The sequence below is a fragment of the Leuciscus leuciscus genome (assembly GCF_965113295.1).
Source record: "Leuciscus leuciscus genome assembly, chromosome: 21".
NCBI classification, from domain to species: Eukaryota; Metazoa; Chordata; class Actinopteri; order Cypriniformes; family Leuciscidae; genus Leuciscus; species Leuciscus leuciscus.
In genome coordinates, this window is record NC_138745.1 from 768,938 (window position 1) to 780,387 (window position 11,450).

General features: G+C 41.3%; 1 protein-coding gene across 9 annotated transcripts in view; it reads left to right on the forward strand.

Moving 5' to 3' along the window:
- myocd (myocardin) overlaps positions 1 to 11,291 on the forward strand; it is a 52,660-nt gene extending 41,369 nt beyond the window's left edge. For 2 of the 9 annotated variants that reach the window (XM_082152099.1, XM_082152101.1), the window contains exons 7-12: positions 66 to 237; positions 540 to 1,250; positions 1,811 to 1,951; positions 3,070 to 3,195; positions 5,692 to 5,749; positions 8,777 to 11,291. In XM_082152099.1, the coding sequence (XP_082008225.1) occupies positions 66 to 237; positions 540 to 1,250; positions 1,811 to 1,951; positions 3,070 to 3,195; positions 5,692 to 5,749; positions 8,777 to 9,216 (1,648 nt within the window). In that variant the 3' untranslated portion in view covers positions 9,217 to 11,291. The remainder of the gene's footprint in view (positions 1 to 65; positions 238 to 539; positions 1,251 to 1,810; positions 1,952 to 3,069; positions 3,196 to 5,691; positions 5,750 to 8,776) is intronic. The other 7 variants (XM_082152100.1, XM_082152103.1, XM_082152102.1 and 4 more) reach the window with 7 other exon arrangements.
- The last annotated feature ends 159 nt before the right edge of the window (positions 11,292 to 11,450 follow it).

Genomic DNA, 11,450 nt, shown 5'->3' on the forward strand with positions numbered 1-11,450 from the left:
GTGTGTGTGTGTGTGTGTGTGTGTGTGTGTGTGTGTGTGTGTGTGTGTGTGTGTGTGTGTATCAGGTCGTCCGGTGAGCAGCAGGCCTCATGTGCTTCAGCTGGCAGTAGCAGCAGCTCGTCATCTCCAGTGAAGAGCAACTACTGCAGTCCGTCCTCCATCAACTCCATCAACTCTATCAACTCTCTCAACTCCATCAGTCCCGCGCCGCTGCCCAACAACCTGGACGACCTGAAGGTACTGATGATGACCCAAAGCTTATACGCCCTCTGGTGCTCTCCGCTCATTTTTGACCGAAATTTTTTACATTCGTTTTGTTTAAAAAAAAATTCTTCATCGGAATGGTACGAAACTTGGTAAAGATAAAGAGAAAGGCTCATCAAAACAAAGTCACTTTTCACGTTTTCCGGGTTGGTAGATGCACCGGGGACCCGATTATAGAACTTAAACACGTAAAAATCATGATATGTCCCCTTTAAATAAAAAACAAAAACGCTTCTTCTTATAAAGCCTGAAACTCTTGTCTTCTGTGACTTCAGGTGTCCGAACTGCGACAGCAACTGCGCATACGAGGCCTCCCCGTCTCCGGCACCAAAACGTCTCTCATCGAGCGCCTGCGTCCCTTTAAAGACTCCAGCTGTGCTTCTCCATCGGGCTCCGGGGACGTCAGCACCGGCCCGTTCCCCGTGACTCCCAGCGGATCCTCCTATCAGTCCCCGGCATCCCACGGGCCCGGCTTCTACCCGTTCTGCAGCAGCGGCTCCTCGCCTCCCATCTCCCCGGCCTCTTCGGACCTCTCGCTGCCCGACAGCTTCAGCGACGGCACGCTGTCGTCTCCACCCCTCGGCCCGGACGCAGAGAAGGACAAGATGCTGGTGGAGAAGCAGAAGGTGATTGAGGAGCTGCGCTGGAAGCTCCAGCAGGAGCAGAGGCAGGTGGAGGAGCTGCGCTTTGAGCTCCACAAGAGGAGCCGCGAGTGTCCTGTGATTATGGAGCCTCCGGTTCAGGTCCAGCAGGGCTATGGCGTGTCGGTCAAGCAGGAGCACGTGTCCTCCAGCTGCCCGCTATCCTCCGAGCAGGGGAACGGAGTGTGTGTGGGTCACTGCGACCCGAGTCTCTCCGCCTTCATGAGTCCTCAGTGTTCTCCTCAGGAGTCTCCCGTTACTAAACCCTCCTCCAGTCCTCAGCCTGAGTCGCCTGTCCAACCGTTCCTGCTGAGAGACTCGCACAGACCCGCTCGCAACATGCAGGTGCGTCACGATCACGATCCATCTCACACTCATCTGTTCATTAAAGGGATAGTTCACCCAAAAATGAAAATTACTCCATGATTTACTCACCCTGAAGTCATTCTAGGTATACAGTATACAGGACTTGACAAACTTTTTTGCTCACCAGTCACTGTGGCTATTGGTTTTCCAAAGATACTATTCCCACTGCATTTTCACTGGCCACCATTTTGACATTGATTCCAAGGGGAATTTTTTTATTTAAAATCAAAGTACTTGGCACGTGTTTTACGTGGGCAACGTGGAGATGGTGGTCTAGTGGGTTAAACCACTGAACTGGTAAACTGGTAAATCGAAGGTTGCTGGTTCGATCCCAGCAGTCACCACCAGTGTGTCCTTGAGCAAGACACTTTACTCCACGTTGCTCCAGGGGGATTGTCCCTGTAATAAGTGCACTGTAAGTCGCTTTGGATAAAAGCGTCTGCCAAATACATAAATGTAAATGTAAATGTAAATGTTTTAAGCTCTAATCACAGACACATGTTTGTGACTGACTGCTGAAACATCTCTCTCTGTCACAGTTACAGCAGAAAAGCGTGTGTCAGTCGAGCTGCTCGTATCCATCAGACCACAGATGCCTTCAGTCGCTCTACACGAGTCCAGAGAACAGCATGAACCCCAGAGGCTCGTCCAAGAACAAGAGCGCAAACCTGCAGCAGAAAGTACGTGAAGAAGTCCAATTCATCTACTAATTCATCTCACTCACTCACTAAACATCACACGTCAAAGCGTCACGTATTCTGTTCTGCACCTCCTGCAACAGTAAGTCTCAGTTACACTGGCCGTCGGTTGGTGCTCTTCGGTCATTTTTGGCTGAAAAATTTTACGATTTTTATTGTTTAATTTTTTTACTTCATCGAATGGTACGAAACTTGGTAACAGTTTTGCCACTTTCTATGTGAACACAGAAAAATCATGGATATGATTCATAAAGGTTAAATGGTCCTGTAAACAATAGTCACACTTGAGCTCCTCGCGGTCAGAAACGAGCGCATTGGAAATGAATGAGATGAGTTTCCTCTAGTGGAAGCGTTTGGTACTGCAGCCGAACAACATCTCACTGAAAGATCATTTATGAGATATCAGGCTTAAATTTTGAACACAACTTGTTTAGATTTATGGTTTTGATATTCTTGCAGTTTTAGAGTAAAACATGTTTTTGAAAATATAGATTTCATATAATTTTAACAGCATAACATTTTTCATATCAATAAACGTAATTTTTTAAGTTCACTTTTTAAAACTTTCTCACTTCAGCAATAATCTGCCAAGTGTCGTCTTTGAAAAGAGATCAAACTTCAGTCTGTGTTTTAAAGCATTCAAGATTTACCACAGTTTAAGTTGGAAATTAAATTTTCCGGTCTTTGCTCAAAAAGTGAATACATGGATTATAAATACAGCGGAAATATAATTTAGTGCCATAAAATCCCCTAAAAATACAAAATATTAAACCGAAAACATTATCAAACTAAAATATAGTACATTCCTTTCATTGAAATAAAATAATAAGAAGAATTGGTCATTTTTGACCGACACGCGTACAGCACCAGAGGGTTAAAGATGGTTGACCAATGTTTTGTTGCACATCTTTGAATTGGTCAAGATTCTCACACAATCTGATTGTCATTGGGTCAGAGTTTACACCATCCTCCTGAGATTCCGCCGCACACGCACACACACACACACACACACACACACACACACACACACACACACACACACACACACACAGCGTCTCGTGTCCCTCTCGCTCCTGTGTAACGCTTGTCTCCTCATGTAGGAGGCTCGATCTCACTCTCCCCGGCACCTCGAGCCCCAGTCTCCCACATCCAGCTCTGTCTTCTGTAGCTCAGACTGTCCTGTGTCCCTCAGTAAACCCCCGTGTTATGAGGAGGCTGTGAAACAGGTACACACACTCTCACACACACTCACACACAGTCTCCCACATCCAGCTCTGTCTTCTGTAGCTCAGACTGTCCTGTGTCCCTCTGTGTAACGGGTAAAGCAGCTCGTCCTCGGCTTCTGTCTCGCTGCTGTCCTCTCACACACTCTCACACACACTCACACACAGTCTCCCACATCCAGCTCTGTCTTCTGTAGCTCAGACTGTCCTGTGTCCCTCTGTGTAACGGGTAAAGCAGCTCGTCCTCGGCTTCTGTCTCGCTGCTGTCCTCTCACACACACTCACACACTCTCACACACTCTCACTGCTCTCACGCTTCTGCTGCGTCTGTAGAGCTTACAGTCCTGTGTGCTTCGGGGAAACCCCTCTCATACTTACAGTTAGCTAGAGGTGCAACGGATCACAAAACTCACGGTTCGGATCATTTACGGTTTTTGAGCCACGGATCGGATCATTTTTCAGATCAGCAAAAAAAAATTTAAATAAAATATATAATAAATATTTATTTATTTATTTATTACTTAAAGCTCACTTGAAGTACGCTAGTAAAAACTACTAGCCTAACTGATAAAGTTTAAACACTGATAAATATTATTAAAAACAAACAGTAAAGTAATAAAATAAGAACAAATACACAAATAAACAAACTAAATAACAAACTAAATAACAAACTTACAAAGTCTAACAGTAGTGTTCAGGTACAGAAATTAATAATTAGGCCTAAATGTAAAATAACACTATTTTTTAGAAATTAAATCTAGGTTCATCTTTGTTAAAGCTGTATTTTTTGTTGCTTTTTTAACATTTATGACACAGACAACTGCAGGAATATAAGACCGAAACTGACAAACATCCGGTTTCTTTTTCAACAGGTCACTTATGACATAACCGAGAGAATACTTGCAGAGGATATTTAGACATAATTATGTGTATCTGTGTCTGTTCAAGGGCAAGGAAAATCAATTTGGTGTTCGAGCGCTGTCTGAAACACGCCTCTCTCTCTCTCTCTCTCTCTCTCTCTCTCTCTGTGAGTGAGTGTACTGTGTATAATTATTTTATATATATATATATATATAAATAGACACACATGCATGTATATATTTAAGACATATTTGCATGTATACTATATATATATTTATATACAATTTATATTATATATAAATAAAAAAATGTCTTAAATATATACATGCATGTGTGTGTATTTATATATACAAAATAATTATAGTGTTTTATGTAAACACTTCGATTAATCGTTGCCCAGCACTAGTTTAAATAAATTACTGCAGTAAATTACAATTGTACTGTAAAATTAAATTATAATAATTTTATTTTACACTACAAGTTACAATACTAATATTTATGTCTTTAATTCTTCGCTTACAAACGCTTTTATTTTGGAGGAATATTGGTGAAATGCTGTAAACTTCTGCCCACAAAAATGCAGTTATGTGAACGTGTAGATAAAGTGAACCCAGCGAACGCTGCTTTCCCAAACTCACGATAAACTGGCAGCACAAGCAGAGATCTGCAGTGTTTCCTGTGAATCGAGACGCTCTGACACTCTGAAAACACCGGCACGCGTGTAAATGAACACAGTGCTGCGCTTCACTCTGTTTGGGAAACCCTGCTGTACTTTATAGTGATTTCTGTCCTAAACATCGGCTAGCGTAACTACAACACTTCCAACAACACTTTACAACAAAAACCTGTTCATATATTTAATTTTCTCAAAACCGTATGGAACCTCATTTCCACCACAGAATATTATTTTCATTTAACTTTTTATCTAAAAATTCTAAGTTTACATTTTGCACATCTGACTTTATTTCTCACATTTCAGTAAATTCTGATTTTATTTCTCTAAATCTTGACTTTTTTTCTATAAATTCTGGCTTTATTTCTCGTAATTCTGTTTATTTCTTGCTATTCTGACTTTTTTTCTCTAAATCCTGACTTTCTTTCTCTAAACTCTGACTTTATTTCTCGCAATTCCAGGTTTATAACTCACAATTCTGACTTTATTTCTCGTAATTCTGAGTTTATAACTCACAATTCTAACTTTATTTGTCTAAAATCCTGACTTTATTTCTCTAAACCCTGACTTTATTTATCTGAATACTGACTTTATTTCTCAAAATACTGACTTTATTTCTCTAAACCCTGACTTTATTTATCTGAATACTGACTTTATTTCTCAAAATTCTGACTTTATTTCTCTAAATCCTGACTTTATTTCTCTAAACCCTGACTTTATTTCTCTAAATCCTGACTTTATTTCTCTAAACCCTGACTTTATTTATCTGAATGACTTTATTTCCGAGTTTAGAGATAATTAGAACTGTGAGGGAGGAAAAGTCAGAATTGTGAGATAAAATGTCACGATTAGCTTTCTAGTTTTTCATGGCGTGGCGTAAACAAGCTTCCACAGAACAGGCGTTGACTGTCTGACAGGTGTGCTGAAAGCGTGGATCACTGACCCGGTTTGTGTGTGTGTTGCAGCAGATGGTGCGCAGCCAGCAGATGGACGAGCTCCTGGATGTCCTCATCGAGAGCGGAGGTCAGTCTCATTCAGACACTCAGATGTTGTGACGGTGTTGAGTTACTATTTCACACACTCAGATGTTGTGACGGTGTTGAGTTACTGTTTCACACACTCAGATGTTGTGATGGTGTTTAGTTAGTGTTTCACACACTCAGATGTTGTGACGGTGTTGAGTTAGTGTTGTGACGGTGTTTAGTTAGTGTTTCACACACTCAGATGTTGTGCTGGTGTTGAGTTACTGTTTCACACACTCAGATGTTGAGCCGGTGGTGAGTTAGTGTTTCACACACTCAGATGTTGTGCTGGTGTTTAGTTAATGTTTCACACACTCAGATGTTGAGCCGGTGTTGAGTTAGTGTTTCACACACTCAGATGTTGTGACGGTGTTGAGTTAGTGTTTCACACACTCAGATGGTTGTGCTGGTGGTGAGTTAGTGTTTCACACACTCAGATGTTGTGACGTGTTGAGTTAGTGTTTCACAGACTCAGATGTTGTGCCGGTGTTGAGTTAGTGTTTCACACACTCAGATGTTGTGACGGTGTTGAGTTAGTGTTTCACACACTCAGATGTTGTGCTGGTGGTGAGTTAGTGTTTCACACACTCAAATGTTGTGCTGGTGGTGAGTTAGTGTTTCACACACTCACATGTTGAGTCGGTGTTGAGTTAGTGTTTCACACACTCAGATGTTGTGCTGGTGTTGAGTTAGTGTTTCACACACTCAGATGTTGTGACGGTGTTGAGTTAGTGTTTCACACACTCACATGTTGAGTCGGTGTTGAGTTAGTGTTTCACACACTCAGATGTTGTGACGGTGTTGAGTTAGTGTTTCACACACTCAGATGTTGTGCTGGTGTTTAGTTAGTGTTTCACACACTCAGATGTTGTGCTGGTGTTTAGTTAATGTTTCACACACTCAGATGTTGTGACGGTGTTGAGTTAGTGTTTCACACACTCAGATGTTGTGCTGGTGTTTAGTTAGTGTTTCACACACTCAGATGTTGTGCTGGTGTTTAGTTAATGTTTCACACACTCAGATGTTGTGACGGTGTTGAGTTAGTGTTTCACACACTCAGATGTTGTGCTGGTGTTTAGTTAGTGTTTCACACACTCAGATGTTGTGCTGGTGTTTAGTTAGTGTTTCACACACTCAGATGGTGTGCTGGTGTTTAGTTAATGTTTCACACACTCAGATGTTGTGACGGTGTTGAGTTAGTGTTTCACACACTCAGATGTTGTGACGGTGTTGAGTTAGTGTTTCACACACTCAGATGTTGTGACGTGTTGAGTTAGTGTTTCACAGACTCAGATGTTGTGCCGGTGTTGAGTTAGTGTTTCACACACTCAGATGTTGTGACGTGTTGAGTTAGTGTTTCACACACTCAGATGTTGTGACGTGTTGAGTTAGTGTTTCACACACTCAGATGTTGTGACGTGTTGAGTTAGTGTTTCACAGACTCAGATGTTGTGCCGGTGTTGAGTTAGTGTTTCACACACTCAGATGTTGTGCTGGTGGTGAGTTAGTGTTTCACACACTCAGATGTTGTGCCTGGTGTTGAGTTAATGTTTCACACACTCAGATGTTGTGACGGTGTTGAGTTAGTGTTTCACACACTCAGATGTTGTGACGTGTTGAGTTAGTGTTTCACAGACTCAGATGTTGTGCCGGTGTTGAGTTAGTGTTTCACACACTCAGATGTTGTGCTGGTGGTGAGTTAGTGTTTCACACACTCAGATGTTGTGCTGGTGGTGAGTTAGTGTTTCACACACTCAGATGTTGTGCTGGTGGTGAGTTAGTGTTTCACAGACTCAGATGTTGTGCCGGTGTTGAGTTAGTGTTTCACACACTCAGATGTTGTGCTGGTGGTGAGTTAGTGTTTCACACACTCAGATGTTATGACGGTGTTGAGTTAGTGTTTCACAAACTCAGATGTTGTGCTGGTGGTGAGTTAGTGTTTCACACACTCAGATGTTGTGACGGTGTTGAGTTAGTGTTTCACACACTCAGATGGTTGTGCTGGTGGTGAGTTAGTGTTTCACACACTCAGATGTTGTGACGTGTTGAGTTAGTGTTTCACACACTCAGATGTTGTGACGGTTTTTACTTAGTGTTTCACACACTCAGATGTTGTGCCGGTGGTGAGTTAGTGTTTCACACACTCAGATGTTGTGCCTGGTGTTGAGTTAGTGTTTCACACACTCAGATGTTGTGACGGTGTTGAGTTAGTGTTTCACAAACTCAGATGTTGTGCTGGTGGTGAGTTAGTGTTTCACACACTCAGATGTTGTGACGGTTTTTACTTAGTGTTTCACACACTCAGATGTTGTGCCGGTGGTGAGTTAGTGTTTCACACACTCAGATGTTGTGCTGGTGTTGAGTTAATGTTTCACACACTCAGATGTTGTAACGGTGTTGAGTTAGTGTTTCACACACTCAGATGTTGTGCCTGGTGTTGAATTAGTTTTCACACACTCAGATATTGTGACGGTGTTGAGTTAGTGTTTCACACACTCAGATGTTGTAACGGTGTTGAGTTAGTGTTTCACACACTCAGATGTTGTGACGGTGTTGAGATAGTGTTTCACACACTCAGATGCTGTAACGGTGTTGAGTTAGTGTTTCACAGACTCGGATGTTGTGACGGTGTTGAGTTAGTGTTTCACACACTCAGATGCTGTGATGTTGTTGAGTTAGTGTTTCACACACTCAGATGTTGTGACGGTGTTGAGATAGTGTTTCACACACTCAGATGCTGTAACGGTGTTGAGTTAGTGTTTCACAGACTCGGATGTTGTGACGGTGTTGAGTTAGTGTTTCACACACTCGGATGTTTTGACGGTGTTGAGATAGTGTTTCACACACTCAGATGTTGTGACGGTGTTGAGTTAGTGTTTCACACACTCGGATGTTTTGACGGTGTTGAGTTAATGTTTCACACACTCAGATGTTGAGCCGGTGCTGAGTTAGTGTTTCACACACTCAGATGTTGTGACGGTGTTGAGTTAGTGTTTGTACTGTGATGTCCTCCTCCTTCTTTTTAAAGAAATGCCAGCTAACGCCAAAGAAGAGCCTCCTGTAACCAAAGTTGTGCCTCACCTTACAGTTTCCCCGAAGTTCCAGCACCGGCACTACAGTCACATGTGTGCGTACGAGCCCGGAGACGGCCACCTGGAGGCGCTGCTGAGCCGAACACACACTGACACACACTCCGACACACACTCCGACGAGACAGGCGAAGGATTCAATGACAGACTGATGATGGACACGCCTGTGATCGGGAAGATGGAGACTCAGGGACTCGGGATGACCTTCACGGACTCGCCTTGGGAAACCATGGAGTGGCTGGATCTGACTCCGCCAAACTCCTTCCAGAACCAGAACGCTCTTCCTCTCACCGGACCGAACATCTTCAACACTGAGTTCCTGGACGTCACCGACATCAGCCTGAACTCTGCCATGGACCTGCACCTCGATCACTGGTGAGGAGGAACCAGTGCAACGGGAGTCGTCGACACTTATCTCACGATTCTGAGATGTTAAAGGAGTAGTTCACTTCAGAATAAAAATTTACTCTCTGCCACGTCATCCAAGATGTTCCAGTAGTACTGTTTCTTTGTCCTCGTAGGGAAAGTATTTGCAGCGAGCTCACACAAACATTTAAAGAATCACAGTTGGCATATACAAACAATAAATTAAAACAAATAAATCTAATTTAAGATAACCAGACCAACTGAGCATCAAGCAACACTAGAAGAAGAATTTAAAAATCGAATTGCTTGGGGGATAAAAGATCGTTTGGACCTGTTTTGCTTGCCGGATCCTGGAGTGTTTTAATACTGTTTTATCACGCTCCATCAAAACTTTTACTGTTTTGACTCTGGATTCTGCGTAAGAATGTTTTGATGACTGGAAACAGACAGACGCTCTAAACCCCATTGGATTCGAGCAGGAACGTCCGTATCCGTCTGTAAATACACACTAGATTTGTGGTGTGGGAAAAACACACATTAATGCATCACACCAGTATAATATCACCTGTGCTACTGTAAATATTAATACACACTTCACAGCTTGAGCTTACAGTAGTATGTGTCACGCTTTCTGAGATCATTTTCTGTTCCTTCCCCATCATCATCATCATCATGGCATTAATTTATTTAGGAAGCGCAAACCTTTGGTTTTTACTCGACGCTTTACGTGAGAGTATTTTCTCTTTAGATTCAGATTTTTTTTTAATAATTTTGTTAACTCTTCATAATCACTGGAGAATTATTCTCTGGTCAAAATTATTATTATTTTTTTTTTTTATTAAAAAAAGACTGTTTTATGTATTGCGAACATCTTTCCAAAAGTCTGTTTTGCATGATTATTATTATTATTATTATTACTGCCTCCTCTGTTATTTTGACCATTCATTATCTCTTTGTTGTTGTTTTCTTTCTCTTCTGATGTATTTATTTCTACCTTTTCTTTCCCTTAGCATATTTGACATATTTATGAGAAATTCCTTTTTCTTAAAAACAAAACAGTGAAGTTTCTGACAGTGAAGAGTGATGAGGCGACAGTTTCTGGATCTGTCAGAAACATCAGCAGTGCGTGTCCCTGTTTCTCTCAAATAAGCCACATTATACCAATCTAAAACCACGTGTCAATCAAACAGAAGAGTCCCAGCACTCGTGAAAAAGGAAATCTATAATATATAAGTTCAACTGTGAAAATTTAGTTCTTTTTGTCTGTGGCAAATTTGGGACTTAACTTGTTTTTTTAATCTTTTGAAATAAAATCTTTAGTTTAGAGACTTTAATACTGTTCACTGAATAAATAATATTAGCTCACCAAAAGCTCAAACTGTGAATAGACTTTCTTATTTTCATGAAGCTGGTCAAAGATGTTTCGTTTTTTCTCCAGTCTCTAATCATATTTCACACCATTGATGCCTTCATGCACAGACTGTGTTCCTGATCTGTCGAGCCGTGAAGCCTCAAACACAAATGAATCAGAGAGTTTTATATACAGTAAATACTTCTGTAAGCAATAAACCCTGAGCTTTAAGTCCAGAATGAATAAGCATTAAGGGCATTACAGACCAACAACAGGCTGTTTTATCTTCGACTCAGTTTTGATACGAGACTCTATTTTTACACATCAAGCATTATTGTAGATGCAGATTATTATAAAACTGTAATGATGTTGGAAGTCCAGAAACAATCCTAGACATTATCAAGCAGTTTCATACAGTATTTTTTAATGAAGGTAAAATGTGTGTGTGTAAAGTTGTATGTAGAGTTGTGTGACGTCAGAATGTCACGTCCTCTGAAAGATTTTATTTTTCTATGTTTGCAGCCCAGATCGATGTTTCTCTTCCTCCTGACGCTCAAATGTTCACATGTGTGTCTGATTTCTTGTTCTTTTGATTTCTCCTGAGGAAAATATATACGTATGACAAAAAGCTTTTGTATTGCTTGGCCACTGAACAGCGTTCAATATAAACTGTCCCAGTATTCGTCTACACCGCTGTATTACTGTAACGAGAGTTCAATAAACCATCATGAAACAAACACCAGTGTTGTCTGCTCAAACAAACTCACTAATGCGTTAAACATGAAGCATTTATTAACTGTACATGCATGTTAACAGACACGACTCTGGATTAATTAATGCAGTAAAAGTACTTTTCATTGTTATTTCTTAAAGTCCCCCTGTGGTGTAAATCCAGC